The sequence below is a fragment of the Palaemon carinicauda genome, chromosome 28, assembly GCF_036898095.1.
Source record: "Palaemon carinicauda isolate YSFRI2023 chromosome 28, ASM3689809v2, whole genome shotgun sequence".
In the NCBI taxonomy this organism is placed as follows: domain Eukaryota; kingdom Metazoa; phylum Arthropoda; class Malacostraca; order Decapoda; family Palaemonidae; genus Palaemon; species Palaemon carinicauda.
The window spans coordinates 81,097,656-81,118,179 of NC_090752.1; the positions used below are offsets into that span (position 1 = coordinate 81,097,656).

Below are 20,524 nucleotides of genomic sequence, written 5' to 3' on the forward strand. Positions count from 1 at the left end.
TGCCCCGTCTGTGCCGTTAGGAAGTACCTTGAGAGGACCACATCTCCGGCCGAGTATCAAGAGTCTTTTCGTCTCCACAGGTGTTACGAAGAAGCAGGTATCGAAGAATACCATCTCCTTTTGGTTGAGACAGGTTATTGCCAGGGCCTATAAGGAGGAGGGACTGGCCCTGCCATGTACTCCTAGGCCCCATGACATTAGAGGCCTAAGCACTTCTTTAGCCTTTGAGAAGAACATGGCAGTGGGCCAGATCCTTCGGGCGGGCACCTGGTCGAACCAGTCGACCTTTACTGCCCATTATCTCAAGGATTACTCAAGGAGGTCTTTGGACGGGTTTTCCATTGGGACAGTCATCTCCGCGCTCCAAGCGATTCAACATTTTGTGGCATTATGATAAAATTGCGTTTGATATAAAGACGATCTATACAGTTTAAATTTTACAAAATTCGGTACAATGTTATTCAGTTGACAATATTGAAGAAATTCTAGATCGAGTTTGGCTTTCTCCAACTTCCTGACACGCCTCTCCAGAGTCCTGCACTGTGAGAGAAGTCCAGCTCCATAACGATGTCGAACAAGATCGTGAAAGTGAAGGAAGCCTCTCGATCTAATGCGGAGAAGGAAAAGCAGCACATAGAAAAAGCTAATATTTTCATGTGCTCCCTGGAGGAGACCATTCTGGAAAATTGCCCTTTAAGTTATCATCCCTGGTTTTATGTTAGGTATGTGGATGATACCTTTGCTCTATTCAGAGATGAGTTCGGCGCTGAATCATTCCTTGACTTTGCCAACTCACAACATGAAAACATATCATTCACCGTAGAAAAGGAGGAAGATAACAAACTCCCCTTTTTAGATGTGTCGGTGTCTAGAAATAGAGAAGGTTTTAGTACCACGATTTTTAGAAAAAAGACGTTCACTGGGTTAGGTTCAAACTTTTATAGCTCTTGTTTTTATAATTTTAAAACTAATTCTATTTTTACTCTTCTCCACAGAGCATTCCTTTTGACCTCTAGTTGGGAATCTTTCCATATTGAAATTATTTATCTATGTGAATATTTTAAGAAAAACTGTTTCCCAACCAAAATGTTTTTTAAACTTCTTAATAGATTATTGAATGACAAGTTGGCTCAGACTCCAAAAACCCTTAAAGTTCCTAAGCTAAAATTTTATGCGAGTTTTCCTTTTCTTCATGAGGATTTCCTTAAGAAAAAGTTTACAGAAATTATCCAACAACACTTCCCAGCTATGGAAGTTAAACTCATCCCTAAGAACCCTCTCACTATTGGCTCGCTTTTCCACTTCAAAGATCGATTGAGTCCTTATATGTCCTCTGTTGTGGTATATAAATATAATTGCCCAAAGTGTAACTGGGACCTACGTAGGATCTACCAAGAGGTTGTTAAAGTCAGAATTGATTCCCATAGAGGTGTTAGCTATCGAACTGGTTGCAGAGTATCCAACCCTGAACATTCTAATATTCGGATTCATGCTGGAATGTGCAAACAAAATATTGAAAACAAAGATTTTACCATCATTGGTCAAGTGTCAAATAACCATGACTTACCTCTTCTTGAATCCATATTGATGAAACGACTAGTTCTGTCGTTAAATACCCAAGCTGCTTCTATTCAGTTGTATTTGTCATAGTTTTCTTTGGTTTATTTTCTAACTCTTGTTGTCATACAGTTTCTCACTACGCTTCTGCGAGGTTGGTTCCACTACTTTGTCTGATGTATATATATTTATTTATTCATTTTTTTCCTTTTAATTTTCATTTAAATTTCAACTTTTTTATAGTTTTGAATGAATTTGTAAAAATTTTAACTTTCTTAATTCTTTTGTATATGTTTTATTTTTAGCCCTGGACAATGTGATTAAGAATCACAAAACGTTGGGAATAATAAATAAGGACAATTTGAACTACTCTTTCCCTATCCATACCATGAAATTAGATATATATGTATATATATATATATATATAGATAGATAGATAGATAGATAGATAGATATATATATATATATATATATAGATATAGATATATATATATATATATAGATATATATATATATCTATATATATATATATAGATATATATATATCTATATATATATAGATATATATATATATATCTATATATATAGATATATATATATTTAGATATATATATATTTAGATATATATATATATATAGATATATATATATATTTAGATATATATATATATATATATCTATATATATATATATATATATGTATATATATATATAGATATGTATATATATATATATATATATAGATATGTATATATATATATATATATAGATATGTATATATATATATATATATAGATATGTATATATATATATATATATATCTATATATATATATATATATATATCTATATAGATATATATATATATATATCTATATATATATAGATATATATAGATATATATATATATATATATATACCTTATTCCTATATCTGTTCATTTAATATTTTATATAAAATATTTTGCTACATTTTATATAGGAATCAGAGAATGCCTAGTGCTTTCTCATTCAAACCCTTGACAGAATAGTAAGATCTCTCACAACGGGCATGTCTACTTTTGGTCTTATGTGAAAGAGTTTAAAAGTGCAAGTTTTTTAGTGCTAAATTAATGCAGTGAATTTATGCAATACAGTGGAGGGTACTTCTGCTCGGACCTGTCGTTATCCTAGCCTTAGACCTTTTCCAAGCTCCCCAACCCCTGGGAGAAGGAATGTCGATCGGCGAGAGGTGTTAGCTTGGTGCCGACCGTCTTGTAAGACCCGAGCAGAATTCCCCTCGAGCGTTCCTGTTGACACTTCCCAGAACGCTCCCCCCTCGCCGTAAGTAAGGCAAGGTAAAAGTGTTATCTAACGCCGAACGCAGAGCTTTGGCCAGCTAGCTATCGCTGCTGTAAGAGTTTGACACTATGTTTGTAACTTAGTGCAACTTCTTTGTCTTTCTTGTTCGATGATCGACCATTCTAGCGCAAGAGTCTGAATCGTGATCGGCATTGTTCCGAGAGTCACGTGATGCTTAACATCAAGCAGTCACAAGACGTAACGTCAGACTGTGTGGTTTTGGCCGTGACTTGAGGAATCGCAAGTGTGTTTAATCGCGAGCGTCTGAATCGTGAACGGCATTTTTCCGAGTGTCACATGAAGCTGAATGTCAAGCAGTTGCATGGCGTCTGGCTTCAAACAGTTGGACTTGACGTTGAATGTTAGGCAGTTAGATGTGACGCTGAGTGTCGTGCAGTTCCATGGAGTCAAGCTTCCAGCAGTTGACTTGACGTCGAGTGTCTAGCAGTTAGAGGTGACACCGAGCGTCAAACATTTGCATGGCGTCATGAGTCCAGCAGTTGGACTTGACGTCTAGTGTCAAGATCGCGAACGTCTTAGTTCCGATCGTAATGACCATAAGCGTCTAGCGTTGGAACATTGTTACGCCAGGTGCTATATTAAAAGATATAGAAATAAATATTAACTGGAAATATTTTGTTTTCTCAGACCAAGGCCCTCTTGAACTACCTCTTGGTGTCTGTTGGAGGGCGAGAATTAAACCTCTAAAAACATTGAGGCCAGAATTCAGGACCTTGAGAAGTTGTCTCCTAGGAAACAAGGCATCTCTACCTCGGTTAGAGACGTGTAGGAGGAAGGATTGACGATCTCTTTTCCCGTATTTATCTTTTAGTGGAATTCTCTCAGGAGAAGTTCCTAAGATCCTTCTCCCTTCAGTTGACTTAAGGAACTCATGAGAGTTTTTTCTGAAGAGTTTCCAATTTATTTGTGCCTGCTGCTCCTCGTCCCGCCTTCAGAGTTTTCGCTAAGGAAGGCGTCTAAGGAGTCTCTGTTTACTAAGATGGTGTGGGTAGGACAGTGCAATAGCACGTCCTCAATGCAGCAATAAGAGCCTTACTGCAGATGTTGGTGCAGCAACATTTTCAGCTGGAGCAGCAGGAAGTGCATTAGTGCTTTTGTGAGAGAAGGCAGCGTACCCTTTTTTGCTGTGTGCTTGTGGACGTAGGTCTTTGGGGTCTTGAGTCTGATCCTCCGTCAAAACTCTGAGCAACAAATGCTCCAGTACAACCGGCTTTGTGAGAGAAGTCATTGTACATAGAAAAATTCTCGATCATCTAATAGAGCTTGAGGATGATGAGACTGAATGCAATGAGGCATAAAAACCTATGAAGCCAGCTTCCTTATCAGGTATGCCAGGATAGCAAAGGTGGAGGTCTAGCCACGTTAAGGTCGAGGACCTGTTGGCAGCCCCGAAGAGACTTTTACAGCCCCCTGGGTGGATCGCTGAGTCTTTGAGGAATGCAGGCAATGAAGCAGGATAACTTTGCGCCAAACCCCTTTTTTCTTCCTCTCTTCTCCCTCAAAAGTTGGTCAAAGACACAGGTTTTGGTGTCTAAATCAGCAGGAAAGTTTCTGCATACTTTTTCTCTAAACCGCAGACAACAGTAGGAGCCAGACTTAACTACTTCTAGCGAGTCTGTGAGTCTGTGCTATTACTAAAGAATGGATGCAAAATCTTTTTCCTAGTGAAACCTCCTTTATTAGTTACTCCGATAGATCTCTCTACCAAATACAGAGGGAGCCTAAGAGACAGGGTATGCAACATCAAATCTCTCTTTTTGTAGAGGAAGGCTATTGTCCGGTCCTGGATGTCACTGCTCTCAACGCCTTCGTTCAGAAGACAAAGTTCTCTATGAAGACATCGAAATCAGTCCTTACAGCGGTAGGAAAGGTCCACTGGATGGTCTCTTTAGACCTCCAGGATGCTTACTTCCACATCCTCATCCATCCGAACTTCAAGCAATACCTGAAGGTTTGTGTATCGGAGGAAGTTGTCCAGTTTTGGGCTCTTTGTTTTGGTCTAAGCACCACCCCTCAAATAGAGGGTGCGTCTGTTAGGATCTGTCATTCTTCTAATCCATAGACCTCTTCCAAGGAATGTTGACTTTTTGAAACTTCTTCCAAGCTGCCTTTCCCCTGGTAGAAGGAATGTCGAACGACAAAGGAAATGAGAGGCCTTAGCTCCCGAGCAGACGCCTCCTCGAGCCTACCTGTTGATGCTTCCCAGGACGCTCACCTTCATCATAGGTAAAGTGAGGTTAAAGTGTTTTCGTCTTCGGATGACGCAGCGCCCAGACGAGACTGGCGTATCATGACACAGCAAGCTTATGGTTGTAGTCTTTGGAGCAGTCTTGAGCGTGTTTTCTTTCTACGGAAGAAAACTCTCCTACCAAACATCCTTTAAGGATGTCGGCAACTGTCAAATAACGTCCAACTCACCCAGTTGCAGGACAGTTGTCGGAGCCTAGCATGACATCGGTTCATTCTCCTTCTCCACCGTTAAACTGGTTATCGTCTTCTGGACGCTCTGCATGTTTTTTAAACGGTATAGAAAGAGAGCTTGTGGTAGACGTGACGTCTCCTGTACCACAACAGGTTGACCCTATTTTTATTATGCTGCTAGATATGCATCAGAAGCTCTCTTCGTTCATGCTAGTTTATCAGCCTGCGAACAACAAAAGAGTAGCAGGCCTGGACCTTGAGTGTCATGTAACTTCGCCAAGAATGAACGCACACCTGGACACCAAGCGTAGTGAGGCTACTAGTTGAGATGTTCTTGATGACGAACATCTTTACAACTCCCTAGTTAAATGTCGTATTTTAGCCATTTTAACTCAGGGAGTCAAGCAGACAGACGTGACGTCGAAAGTCCTCCTAACGGGACGTCGAGCTTCTAGCGGAACATGACGTCGAGCGTCCAGCAAGACGTGACGTCGAGTGTCTTATCAAGACGTGATGTCAACCATCAAGCAGAGTGCGAGCACGAGCGCCAAACAGCTTGAGACATGGACTTGTACGCATTTCCACTGTTCAATTCATTACAAAGTGATGCAAAAGTTTGTGTCACACGAAAGGATCGGATTGACTCTAGTGGCCCTCTTTTAGCCCGCAGAGAGTGATTTACAGATGTACTGTAATGGATGATAGACACTCAAAGAAGTCTTTCATTAAGAGTGGATTTACTCAAACAACCGCACATGGACGGTACCATCTAAATCTCCAAGCTCTTCATCCAACTGTCTTCAGATTATCGAAAAACTCACAAGAACTAGAGGTTTTATCGAAGGAAGCTACTACAGTAGAGCTATTGCAGGAGCAAGGAGTACTTCTTCCATCAAGGTTGGACTTTTCTAATGTTAAAGACCTACAGAAACTCCTCAAATCGTTTGAAACATCAAAGCAACAGCTCCAGGATTCACCATTTTGGAATCTGAATATTGTCCTGAAGTTCATTATGACTGACAGGTTTGAGCCCTTGCATTCAGCTTCATTTAAGGACCTCACGATGAAGACTCTATTTTTGGTCAGTCTGGCGACAGCTCACAGAGTCAGTGGGATTCATGCTTTTAGCTTAAATGATTGGTTTTTTTTTAGATCACAAAGCTATCTGCTCATTGCAGTTAGGCTTTCTCGCAAAGAACGAACGCCCTTCTCAACCTTGACCCAAGGCTTTTGAGATTCCGAACCTTTCGGATGTGGCTGGCAAGGAGTTAGAGAAGGTCCTGTGCTCAGTAAGAGCCCTGAAGTTATATCTGAACTGAACGAGAGAGTTGCGAGGCTAGTCGGAAGCTCTTTGGTGCTCGGTCTAGAAGTCCTCGTTACAGATGTCGAAGAATGCTCTTGCATTCTTCATCAGGCTCTTAATTAAGAGGCTCATGCACTTTGCAGTAAGGCAGACTGCAAGTTTTTATAAAGGCCAAGACGCTTGAAGTTCAAACTGTAACAACTTCGGTGGCCTTCAAACAGAATAGATTGCTGAAAAGCATTAAGGACACCATCTTTTAGAGGAGTAAATCTGTGTTCGCTTCACATTATTTAAAACTTGTCCAGACTCTTCTTGAGAACTGCTTCACTCTGGGACCATTCTTAGCAGTGAGTGCAGTAGTGGGGGAAGGATCCACCACTACGTTCCCATAATCCTAATACCCTTTTCTTCTGTAGGAACTTTTGTATTTTTATGGTTGCTTGGAGATTGGTCGACAGTCTTCCACAATCATTGATTTTAGCAGGTGGTCAAATTTTGTTCCTTGAGAGAGCCCGGAACAAGGGTATTGGTTGAGGTCCTGTCAATATAGAGGTTTTTAGACCGTTTTGACAGCTCCTAGAGGTCTTCAGTCCCCTGAGTGGATCACTGGGTCTCATAAGGAAAGCGGACTAATGACTGGTATCATAAAAGTCAGCTTCCTTATCAGGTACGAACCCTTAAGCTTGTTTTTTAACTTTTAAGTAATATTCCAGCAATGTTGGCTGTCTCTGACCCTCCACCAAGGGTGTCAATCAGCTATATATATATATCCACCGGGTAAGTCAAATGTTTAAAAATGATATTTTCATTATAAACTAAATTTTTGAACATACTTAACTGGTGGATATATATAATTTAACTCCCGCCCTCCTCCCCTCTAGAGACCTATGGGCATAGAAAATATGAGGATACAGGGAGTGGTTCTACGTACTGTCGCTTGAGGTCTCACTGGTGGTACACCTGGCTACTCAATCTGCGATTGCCACAAGTTTTGAATTTCTGCCGTGACGTCAGGGAGTTGAGCTATATATATATCCACCAGGTAAGTACTGTATGTTCAAAAATTTATTTTATAATGAAAATATTATATTAGGCAGTACTTATTGTGTTAATCGACTGTACATAGGCAATGGGCAGTAAGTTGGAAGGTTAAAGAGCTATTCCAACTTAAGGCAGCAAGTATTCATGGATTTTCGCTCTTCGCTCCTGTCATCTTACCTTCAGTTGCATTCCACCTCTCTAGTAGTGTGTGGAAGTCAGGAATATGAAAATCAGAGGAGGTTCATAGAAATAAAAAAATTTTACTAATGAACTTTATTTCTATACTCACCTGATGTTCGTATACATGCCCACCCTCCTCCCCACTGTCTCGTGTTGTTAAGAGGATGGAGATAATTTTGACTGCGAAACTGAGAAGTCTAAAAGGTTGACAGTTGCCACTTACTACTAGAATGTCCATTCTTTTACTGAAGTGCCTGTGTTTGTGTATTGAAGGGAAGAAAATGGGAAAACTGTAATATTTTAAAATTCTACGTTAAAGGTCTATCAACCGAGCTTCTTGGGAAGAAGCATTATGAACATCAGGTGAGCATAGAAATAAATTTTATTTAAAAGAAAAATTTTATACTTTGGAATAGATTCCTTAAGTTTAGTTTTTCAATATTAAACTTAGCCGGTGATTATATAAGCTGCAGCTCTGCTGCCCGACAGAAAAACTCAACGTTCAAAATACGCCAGCGATCGCTATGCAGGTAGGGGGTGTACATCAACAGCACCATCTGTCGAGCAGGTACTCAGTACTCAATGTAAACACAGAACCAATTTTCTCTCTGTCGTGCCACCGGCAAGACTTACCAGGTACTTATTTATTTTATGTTTGTTATTTTGAATAACTGCTAAAATGAAATACAAAATACTTAGCTCATAATAATGTAAACAAGTAATGCTGGTCTCTACCCACCCCCCTGGGTGTGAATCAGCTTATATAATCACCGGCTAAGTTTAATATTGAAAAATGTTATTTTTATTAATAAAATAAATTTTTGTTTATACTTACCCGGTGATTATATATTAAAGGACCCTCCCTTCCTCCCCAATAGAGACCCAGTGGACCGAGGAGAAAATTGGTTCTGTGTTTACATTGAGTACTGAGTACCTGCTCGACAGATGGCGCTGTTGATGTACACCCCCTACCTGCATAGCGATCGCTGGCGTATTTTGAACGTAGAGTTTTTCTGTCGGGCAGCAGAGCTGCAGCTTATATAATCACCGGGTAAGTATATTCAAAAATTTATTTTATTAATAAAAACAACATTTTTTTAATAGTTTATAAGATTCAAGTTTTTGGAATAGTAATATTTTATACATTATGCCAGCATGTTGCGTATGTTGCACTTGATCAACAATTCATAAACAAATTCTGTATTTCACTAGTTCATATTTCAGTTACACTTCCAGGCTACTGATGCAGACAGAAAACATTGTAAGGATTTCGTTCCTCTTGTAACTTGTCAACCTCAACTGTATAGTGCTCCTAGTTGGGTTTGCTATCTTCTCATTTAACAGTCTAACTTCTATAAATTATAAATTTATAGTTCTCATTTTAGAATTAATCATTTGGGGAAGTCATATTGGATTTTAGGATAAAAGCTACTAAGTATTGAAAGGATAGTAATGATTTGTATGTCAGCATCGGGCAAATTAATAAAAGGACACATTATAGTGAGGTAATTTTCTGATTCACTACAGTATTTTTTCTTTTAGTCAAGCAAACTGTTTGTCCAATTAGAATTATTTTTCTGTTTCAGAGGAAAATTGGCACCGGTGAAATTCGATAGATATGGAGAAGACCTTCTCTTTTATATGTTTTATTCCAATGCTGGTGATATGTTACAAATATTAGCGGCAATGGAATTGTAAGTACTAGATATGTAATCTCTCTCTCTCTCTCTCTCTCTCTCTCTCTCTCTCTCTCTCTCTCTCTCTCTCTCTCTCTCTCTCTCTCTCTCTCTCTCTCTCTCTCTCTCTCTTTCTCTTTCTTTCTTTCTTTCTTTCTTTCTTTCTTTCCTTCTTTCTTTCCTTCTTTCTTTCTTTCTTTCTTTCTTTCTTTCCTTCTTTTCCTTCCTTCCTTCCTTTGTTGAATCTATAACCAAACAATAAATTTTTTTTATGGAGTATGAGCGTAATGAAAGTTGAGATATTTAGCTGTCAGGTATGATAAGGGATCTGAATTGAACTTTTTCACTGTTCCTTCTTGTGATGCTATCAAATTCAAAGGAGTTAATCTCGTTATCTTTCATAGGTATAATAGAGATTGGAGATATCACAAAGAAGAAAGAGTATGGATTACAAGGGCACCTGGAATGGCCCCAACAGAAAAAGGACCGAGCTATGAGAGAGGCACCTACTTCTATTTTGATGCCCAGGTAAGCCTTTGTCACTGTTGCTTATATTGGTCTTTGGAAATTAACATTTTATATTGTTGTAATATATTTTTTAATATTGTTTATGGTGCATGTAGTTTTTCAATATTTTTCAAATATGAGTATTTTAATTGTTGCATCATACTAAAAAAAAAAGTCAATGATTTATTGATAGTGGTGTTTAAGTATATTCAAGTTTTATTCAAGTTTTATATCTTTTAAATTCTTAATTTATGAGTAACTATTGCAAGGTCAAATCTCTTCATATAAGAATTGCGTAGATTATAGTAACGGGAATCTTTTATCCTTTAACCCTTTTACCCCCAGGCTATTTGGAACTTTCCAACCCTTAACCCCCAGGGGTTATTCTTTTTCAAGCACATTTTGCAGTATATTTTTTTTAAATTGCTCTAACAGCTTTAATTTTCGTCATAGAAAGGTCAGGTTGGTCTCATTCGCTTGGAAAATGCCTGAAGTTTCTCAATAAATTATCAAAAATATGCAAAAAAAAAATATAAAAAGCAGTTTTTTGCAAGGACGTAACAGTACGTCCATGGGGGTAAAGGGATGAGTTTTGTGAAACGTACCAGTACGTCCTTTGGGGGTAAAAGGGTTAAGAAGAAATTTTCCGTTGCAATTAACTAAAGCTTTTACTGGATTATAAAATTGGAGAAAAAAAGTTTATCTTGCATATTTAACCCATGCAATTTATGTATTTCAGAATTGGAGAAAAGTCCCCAAAGAATTCCATCTTGAGTATGACAAGCTTGAAGACCGGCCACACTTACCTATTCCAGGGTATCCTCAGAATTATCCTCCTTCTTCTGCACTGTGACTACTATCACCGCTGCATTGTAGATGGGCTTAGGTTACCAGGTTACCTGCGCCTAGATTTTTGTGGTTGAATCAAATCAAGATTTACCAAAACTGATATTTTATTACAAAAAAATAAAAAAGAAACCGAGAATGAACCTGTCCATTTAAAATCTTCCAGTTGCAATGCGTGTTAATCTGTACAGTAAAAATAGTGCATTAATTTTTTATCCGTGGCTTTTTTCATAGGAGGGGCAAAGCCACAAGAGAAAGCCCTAAATATTCATTCGCGTCATGCGGATGTGTGCAACCATGGGATTTTGACCCCCTCGTGACATCATGACATCTTTTTGATAGAGAAAAAAAATATTTGATAAATTATGCTTTGAAAAAACCTTTATTTTTCTATTAGAATTCTTTTGAAGTTAGATATATTTTAGCTTGATGCTAAGGTAGATCTAGGTCCTAAGGTTGAACTACTGCCTATTATTATATTATTTTGCTTTATTTTAAAAGCATGAGGCGAGCATTCATTACAAATGTAAAGCTCATCCTTGAATATGGTGACTTTTGTCACACAAAAAAACAGTAATAGTACGGGTTGATAAGCCCACATTGCTGTGGAAGAGTTCTTAGGCTCTGAAATAAATGTACAGTTACTGTCTTGCTGCCACCCAAGGTCCCACCAGCATCTTTTACGGCAGTCGAGTCGAGGAAATGTCAGCGCATGCAAGGGGTCATGTCAGTTGTCATACAGAATTTGCTTTATTAAAGGGTGCCTGTTATAGTAATACTTCTGCAAGCTTCCAATGTTTCAGCACCGAGGTATGTGGACATTATAATTTTGTAAATGCTGTGACAAACTGGTAATAGTAGATATTACAAATGTCCGAAAGGAGGAAGGTTGAAATTACCCAAGATTTGTACATTGGTACCAGAGCACATGTTTGAGCTAATGATTCCATCTTAAATTGTCATCAGGTTTATACTTTTTGCACCAGATTTTAAAAGGGTAGCTATTTGTTATAAACTGGTTTCAGGAATTGATTGTGTAGTTAGCATGAAAGATTTGCATATAAGATTCCAACAGTTTCAGTACTTACATTTCATTCTTGTCACTTCTGTGTGCACTCTTGTAAGTCAAGGTTAGTTTAGGAAAAGTTATTGCATGATTAATTTATTTATGTATGTCTCTGTTATGTCAGTGAGTTGAGTGCATGCATACTTGTAATGGCTTTGAGGTGGATATTACAGTGTGTTTGGTAAGTTTCATGTCAGTATGAAGGAAAAGAAATGATTGGATAGTCTAAATACTTCTTAATGAAGTTAAAGATGAACATTTTAAATTATATCCTACTTTAGATCAATGATTTGGAATACAGGTGCAGATCTAAAATATGGGAATGCTTGACAATTATGATGGAATTATACTGTATTTTGAAATTGACTAATCCAAGTGAATTGTAATATATGGTTTCATTTTCATTTTTAAGTTTTATTCTTGTAACAATGTATATATTTATTGTACATATGGTCATCAGTTTCTTATTGTGAAATAGGTACCAAATACACAACTTTCAAGAATTTTTCACATTAACTCAGAAGAGCTTGGAATAGTCAACATTTAAAATATGGCAAGGCTGGTGGAGACTGTGTGTAAACTTTATTTTCTTCTCCCATTTGTAATGGTAACAATGTTTAAAAATTATACAAAATTGATCAAAAGAAACTTGCATTCTTAGATTAATAAGATGTTACTTGTTTTTGTTTTCATGTTCAGTAATTTCTCTGTATTTTAACTTTTAGCCTTTTGTATTAAGTCTCATTTTGGGTTATTAAAATTCTCTCTTTTGGTTCAAGTAAAAGAGATTCGAGTTCTAACCAATATAATTTGAGAAGAGCTTCCCAGATGCTCAAGAATTTAGGATTTATCTTTGATGTCACAGTGTTCACATTAACTCTAGCAAGTACAAAGCTAATCATTTTGCATTGGGAGAGAACAGGTGTTTGTTTCATAATTGGTTTTAGTAAATATTTCATTACATGAACATTTTCCTTGATGTTTTTCTGGATGTATGTATAGTTATGTACACAGTCACTTATATATTATTCTGTATCAAATAGATCTTCTTTTACAGTACTTTATTTTTATTAATTGCTCCCTGACAATTTTAGAGACAGTGCTGTCTAGCCTGCTTGCTTATGAGTTAATGTTGAATAGAAAATTTGGAAGGCTTACAGAATTAGTCATTTCTTAGTTAGCTTTGAAGGTAAAAATTATGATTATTTTTTCACTGGCAAAATCTAATAAGAGGCCCTTTGCGTCAATAGGCATAGGAGATGATGATGATTAACTTCCATTTCATATTTAGCAGTAAAGAATGTAATGAACATAAAGAAGGGTAAATTACCAGTCATATCATGATGGAGGGAGCTGTATAGTAAATTCAGTTACCATACGCAAGGAACAACAAAATTTCCTCACTAAAAAAAAGGACATTGCAAGTTATTAGGGAAGTAGAGAAAATATTTATTTGAAAGCCTTGGTACTTGACTGTCTATGACCCCATACAAGGTTAGTGCCATCAGTGCAACTTTTGCAGTGGCACTGTAGCCATTACTGAAGGGTCTGCAGAATTAATTTTACCCCTATCTGCCCTCTTGTTGCAATTCAATATAATTTTTTAAATTATAATGCAAGAAAGACTAAACGTATATCGCACAGTTACAAAATTAATCGCTTTGTCTGTCATCCACACCATCTCTTACCGAAAGGAACACTCACCGTATTTTGTCCTTAATAGAAAGCTCTTCTGCTCTCGTATGCTTTACAAACAATGCAAGATGATATGGGTATAAACCGGTCTACCTAATCCACACATCAACATTGAAAAGCATACATATCTGTTGCTGGAGCTTTTTTAAGAAGTGTTCCTTGAAGTGAAGATGGGTTTAACAGACATTGCAGGTGAATTGTCTATATATATATATATATATATATATATATATATATATATATATATATATATATATATATATATATATATATATAAAACAACATATATATATATATATATATATATATATATATATATATATATATATATATATATATATATATATATATATATATATATATATATAAAACAACACGCACAGTAAGGTAATATCTGTGTTGTGTACCAAGTGGGTGCCTATACTAGATTGATTCTTTTTACTGAATGATAGTTGAAAGCCACCTATTGTCTAAAGACTTAACTGGCCTTCAAATTGTTTGTTATCGTAAAACTTAATAATTATCCATTTATTTAACCCTGGATAGGTACGGTCCTCGGACACCCCTTTAAGGGTATACTCGGACGCGAACGACCCCGACGCCAAAAAAAATTCTTGAAAAATCAGTTTTTGCAGTAACCTCCTTTTTTCTTTTGCCAAAAAAAACTTCAATGAATGCTTAAAACAACTGTAAAGATAAATACTACTCATCTCCAGAAAAACTATTTATTATAAATATTTTAAAAAATTAAGTAGAAAAAAAAAAAGACCTGACATAAAAATTCATAAAAAAAAAGTTTATACATATATACACAAATCCTTTTAGGAATTGATTCTTGAATGTTTAGGACACATCTTGATGTATTTTGGATGAAGTCAGACCCATGGAGGTGAAGATCTGAAATGAGAAAAAAAGGGTAACTTTTTTTGGCCAAAAAAAATTGTCCAAATTTCATGAATTTTTTTGGGTACCCAAATGAAATAGGAAGTGGCTAATTTTTTTAGGGAATAAACATATGTTATCCTAAAATAGAAATATGTAAAAAAATCTTCATTATTTTGTAAATTACATTTATATCAGGGGCCATATCTAAAGGTAATTTTTTGAGTACTTGGAAATTTCGTAAAAAAATACATATTTTTCAATATTAAACTTACCCGATAATCATGTAGCTGTCAACTCCGTTGCCCGACAGAATTCTATGGAGGGATACGCCAGCTATCACAATACTAGAAGGGGGTGTATTTACCAGCGCCACCTGTGGCCAGGTACTCAAGTACTTCTTGTTGACACCTCCTCAATTATTCCTCTGTCGTGCTTCCGGCAAGACGTTCTGGGATACGCTTATGTTCTTGGAGTATTTTCACGACTTTGGTGAAGTATTTCTCTTTGATTTCGGCTGTCGCTTTACTGGAAACTTCTATATTAGCTTAGTTAGCTTTTGGAATTAATTTGATTAATTATGGTGGCGTAGAGAGTATGAACTCTCGTTCACCTTTCATGGCCGACCCTTCCCTTAGACGGAAGTGTTGGTGTCTAAGAGAGTATAGACTCTCTTTCTTAATTTTGCTTAACAAAAGTTATAGATTTATTTTATATCTCTCCGCCTCTTATAGGCCTCTTCGATTAACTTCCTTTTATTATAAACTTATTAAAATTAATTTTTATATTTGTTTATATTCGACCTTCCTAATAGTAGGCGGTCTTTTCTTGGTACCGAAGTTAATTAACATTGAGCCCGTCATTTCGGTTTTACCTGTTAACATATTATGCTATTTCCGCCACAGAGTTTGAAAGAATTTCTTTGATAGTCTCGTACTTTTTTCAAAGTTGAACTAACGTTTTGTTTTGTCTCTGCAGTTGTTGACGTTCAGAACGTTCAACTTGCACTCTATCGTTACGATAGAGAAGAATGTTCACGGTTTCACGTTGCAGTAAGAGTAACCGTGTCTAGCGTTTTGTTCATTCTTTCTTAACTTAATGGTTTTGATCCTAATAAAGGAACTTTTCAGTTTTTTCCTTTAACAATAATATGTTTTAACGATATATATGATTGGGCTCTTCTCTCAGGTTCTAAGTCAAGAGAGAGAGAGAGAGATAGAGACGGAGGGAGAAAGAGGATAAACGTTTCATTCAAGCCTGCCAGGCGTACGAGTAACGTCGTTATCGTTTTTGCTCTTCTCCCTAGTCTCTTTAGGGGAAGAAACTAAACGTTTCTAGAGTGATCTAGTGTTTAGTCTCTTTCCAGCCACTGAATTATCTTTCATTAGATTTTTCTGTTACATTGTAATTCTGTTTTTGCAATTACTAACTTTTGAAAAAGGATAGAATTGCGTGTTTCAGGTATAAACCACTTAAAGTTTCGAGTTCAGTGAAATAAGTGCAAACAGAAATCAAAGTGATAAGTGATTAGCGCAAAGTATGTCAGTGTTGTGCGTGAGGGTACTTTTGTGCGCGCCAGTCGTCCTCCCAGTCCGGGACCTCTTGCAAGCTCCCAAGCCCAGGGGAGAAGCAATGTCGAAGGGCAGAAGGGTTCAGCAGGCCTTGATCGGCGCACAGAAGTATCCTCGGTGGTTGTGGGCGTGTCTTACCGAGACCGTCACTCCCACCCGCAGACGATTGAGCCCTTATTTTGCTCGTCTGCAGAAGAAATTTAGGGGAGAAAACGCTGGTCTCAAGTCTCAAGACCTTTTAAACGTAAAGTCCAGACCTATGCCAGACGTACGAAGTTAGAGTTCACAGTCATTGGGTTAGCTCTGACTCTCCTCAGTCATCAGTTGAATGCACTCCGCCTAAGAGGAGTAAGGTTCTGCCACAACAGAGCTCGACTGTTAAGGCTTTACCTCAGCCTACTGTAGTTTCTGCCGACCCCAAGTGGACTCTACTACAGTCCATGTAAGCACTGCTTTCGGACTTGATGCGTGAGTGTCGGGCTGAGAGTGTTGCGCATCCGCCTCCGCCTACACTCCCTCCGCCTATGCTCGCTCCGCCTGATCACAGTACCACCTGCCAGGCGTACGATGTTGTGGACTCTACTACAGTCCATGCAAGCACAGCTTTCGGACTTGATGCGTGAGTGTCGGGCTGAGAGTGTTGCTCCTCCGCCTCCGCCTACACTCGCTCCGCCTGATCGCAGTACCACCTGCCAGGCGTACGATGTTGTGGACTCTACTACAGTCCATGCAAGCACAGCTTTCGGACTTGATGCGTGAGTGTCGGGCTGAGAGTGTTGCTCCTCCGCCTCCGCCTACACTCCCTCCGCCTACTCTCGCTCCGCCTGATCGCAGTACCACCTGCCAGGCGTACGATGTTGTGGACTCTACTACAGTCCATGCAAGCACAGCTTTCGGACTTGATGCGTGAGTGTCGGGCTGAGAGTGTTGCTCCTCCGCCTCCGCCTACACTCCCTCCGACTACGCTCGCTCCGCCTGATCGCAGTATCACCTGCCAGGCGTACGATGTTGAGCCACGTGCTGAGTTTGCTGTTCCCAGTGGTGTTCAGCCTCCGCCTTCCTTAAGGCAACCTTTACAATGGGATCAGGAGGATTATACCTCTCTTCCTCCGCCTCCACTTGCTGTTCCACCAGTGATGCAACACTCGGTTGAGGTACAACAACCTCTCCCGTCCATGAGTCAGTCTCCTCAGCTCTCGCTGCAGCGAGCTCAACCCTCCACAAGGCAAGCACCACAACACCTTAGCCTTGCGCCTCAGGAGCCTCAGCTTGCGAGACATTTACCTTGTTCTGCGCAGCCTCTTCCTCATCGCGCTCCGCTCACACCACAGGAACTGGAACTTGCTACTCCGCTTCCGCCAACCGCTCAGCAAGCGCAACCCTTGGGTTCAACCACTCATGCTAGGAGTCAGCCTCCTCCACCCATGCGCCTTCCTTCTGCTTGTCTTTTATTCAGCCTTTGCAGACTGAGCCTCAGGTGTTCCCTCAACAGAGTCTTGAAGAGGAAACCACAACTATTGTTGTTCCAGCTCGTTATGACTCTGCTGTTCAGCATACCTTACCTCCATTTTCAAACCATGGCAAAAATATGAATCATGAGTTATGAAGGTAAGGTAAACATTATGTTGATTTTTAATCCCCATGCAAACATGCATAAAGCACTCTAGCACTGGTCATGGAATTTCTGAGAAATGTTAAACGCCATGCACACGCTCTGCTTTCCTTACAGCAGGCTCTGCTTACAGCAGGCTCTGCTTACTACATGCTCAGCATACAGCATGCTCTGCATTCAGCATGCTCTGCATACAACATGCTCTGCATACAGCATGCTCTGCATTCAGCATGCTCTGCATACAACATGCTCTACATACAGCATGCTCTGCATACAGCATACTCTGCATACATCATGCTCTGCATACCTTACCGCATGCTTCTCAGTCACACATCTTGGGTTGTTGCCAACTCACTAGACTGTCAAGCAGTTTCATAACGTTGCCTTCTAGTCTGCTGCTTTTGCACCAGTGAACCCTCACTCAGAGAACTTAGCTTTTCTAGGATAAGGTCCCTGTAGATGAGAAAGTTCTTTTCTCCCTCCTTCTGATATTCCCTTGAGGACTCTGTCATTTGGAGGGAACCTTTAGCTGCATAACCTCTTATGGACTTTTATTTAAGCATAACATGCTTACAGGGAAGGTTATGGTTCCACTTCAGTCGCTAATCCCGTCTGTTACCACACCTGCTCCCATAGTCCTTGAGCTGTGTTGCATGACATGCAGTCCAAGCTTAGTCCTTGTTAGAGGATTTTTTGTTTACGGAGTCAATGTGTCACGGGGAAGACGTTCAACAACCAACAGAAGTGACTTGTTGTGACGCAGTGCGGCAACCTCAGCAACCCGTTAAGGAGTTGTCTGTACGACCCAGACAGTCTAGACAGATTCGGGTTGTCACTGTACTTCCTCGCTTGCCCATGATTGACAGTTCACAGACTGTGCAGCAGTATCATGATCTTGTGTCCGGCTCCGTCAGACGACTGGCTTTTAAGAGCTCCCACAAGTCGTCGCTGTCTGGAGATTTTCAAAGGGACTATGGATCTGACCAAGGAACTGGGCCTCCTGGTCAATTTTGAGGAGTCTCAGCTCGTTCCATCCCAGACCATTGTCTCCTTGGGTATGGATCTTCAGAGTCGAGCTTTTCGGACTTTTCCGTCGGCCCCAAGGATCTTCCAAGCCCTAGAATGCATCCAGAGCATGCTGAGAAGGAACCGATGCTCAGTCAGGCAGTGGATGAGTCTAACAGGGACACTTTCATCGCTGGCCCTGTTCATCGAGTTAGGGAGACTCCACCTCCGCCCCCTTCAGTATCATCTAGCTGCTCACTGGATAAAGGACATGACGCTAGAGACGGTCTCAGTTCCTGTTTCCGAAGAGATGAGGTCTACTCTAACGTGGTGGAAGAACAGCATTCTTCTCAAGGAAGGTCTACCATTGGCTGTTCAGACCCCCGACCACCGTCTCTTCTCGGACGCATCGGACACGGGCTGGGGTGCGACACTGGACGGACAGGAATGCTCGGGAACATGGAATCAGGAGCAAAGGACACTTCACATCAATTGCAAGGAGTTGTTGGCAGTTCATCTGGCCTTGATAAACTTCAAGTCCCTCCAGCTAAACAAGGTGGTGGAGGTGAACTCCGACAACACCACAGCCTTGGCTTACATCTCCAAGCAGGGAGGGACTCATTCGAGGAAGTTGTTCGAGATTGCAAGGGACCTCCTCATTTGGTCAAAAGATCGAAAGCTCACGCTGGTAACGAGGCTCATTCAGGGCGATATGAATGTCATGGCAGATCGCCTCAGCCGGAAGGGTCAGGTCATCCCCACAGAGTGGACCCTTCACAAGAATGTTTGCAGCAGACTTTGGGCCCTGTGGGGTCAGCCAACCATAGATCTATTCGCTACCTCGATGACCAAGAGGCTCCTCTTGTATTGTTCTCCGATTCCAGACCCAGCAGCAGTTCACGTGGATGCCTTTCTGCTGGATTGGTCCCATCTCGACCTGTATGCATTCCCGCCGTTCAAGATTGTCAACAGGGTACTTCAGAAGTTCGCCTCTCACAAAGGGACACGGCTGACGTTGGTTGCTCCCCTCTGGCCCGCGAGAGAATGGTTCACCGAGGTACTGCAATGGCTGGTCGACGTTCCCAGGACTCTTCCTCTAAGAGTGGACCTTCTGCGTCAACCTCACGTAAAGAAGGTACACCCAAACCTCCACGCTCTTCGTCTGACTGCCTTCAGACTATCGAAAGACTCTCAAGAGCTAGAGGCTTTTCGAAGGAGGCAGCCAGAGCGATTGCCAGAGCAAGGACGACATCCACTCTCAGAGTCTATCAGTCTAAATGGGAAGTCTTCCGAAGCTGGTGCAAGGCCAATGCAGTTTCCTCAACCAGTACCACTGTAACCCAGATTGCTGACTTCCTGTTACATCTAAGGAACGTAAGATCCCTATCAGCTCCTACGATCAAGGGTTATAGAAGTATGTTGGCAGCGGTTTTCCGCCACAGAGGCTTGGATCTTTCCTCCAACAAAGATCTACAGGACCTCCTTAGGTCTTTTGAGACCTCAAAGGAACGTCGGTTGTCCACTCCAGGCTGGAATCTAGACGTGGTCCTAAGGTTCCTAATGTCATCAAGATTTGAACCGCTCCAATCAGCCTCTTTTAAGGACCTCACATTAAAAACTCTTTTCCTCGTGTGCTTAGCAACAGCTAAAAGAGTAAGTGAGATCCACGCCTTCAGCAGGAACATAGGTTTCACATCTGAAACGGCTACATGTTCCTTGCAGCTCGGTTTTTTGGCTAAAAACGAGCTTCCTTCCCGTCCTTGGCCTAAGTCGTTCGAGATCCCAAGCCTGTCCAACATGGTG

The 20,524-nt window shown here is 40.0% G+C and overlaps 1 protein-coding gene across 6 annotated transcripts in view; it reads left to right on the forward strand.

The window, feature by feature from the left end:
• Positions 1-13,015, forward strand: part of LOC137621675 (CCR4-NOT transcription complex subunit 2-like) — a 218,223-nt gene extending 205,208 nt beyond the window's left edge. For all 6 annotated transcript variants that reach the window (XM_068352182.1, XM_068352179.1, XM_068352183.1 and 3 more), the window contains exons 7-9: positions 9,448-9,555; positions 9,942-10,065; positions 10,784-13,015. In XM_068352182.1, coding sequence (XP_068208283.1) covers positions 9,448-9,555; positions 9,942-10,065; positions 10,784-10,897 — 346 coding nt within the window. In that variant the 3' untranslated portion in view covers positions 10,898-13,015. The remainder of the gene's footprint in view (positions 1-9,447; positions 9,556-9,941; positions 10,066-10,783) is intronic.
• Positions 13,016-20,524: the final 7,509 nt, after the last annotated feature.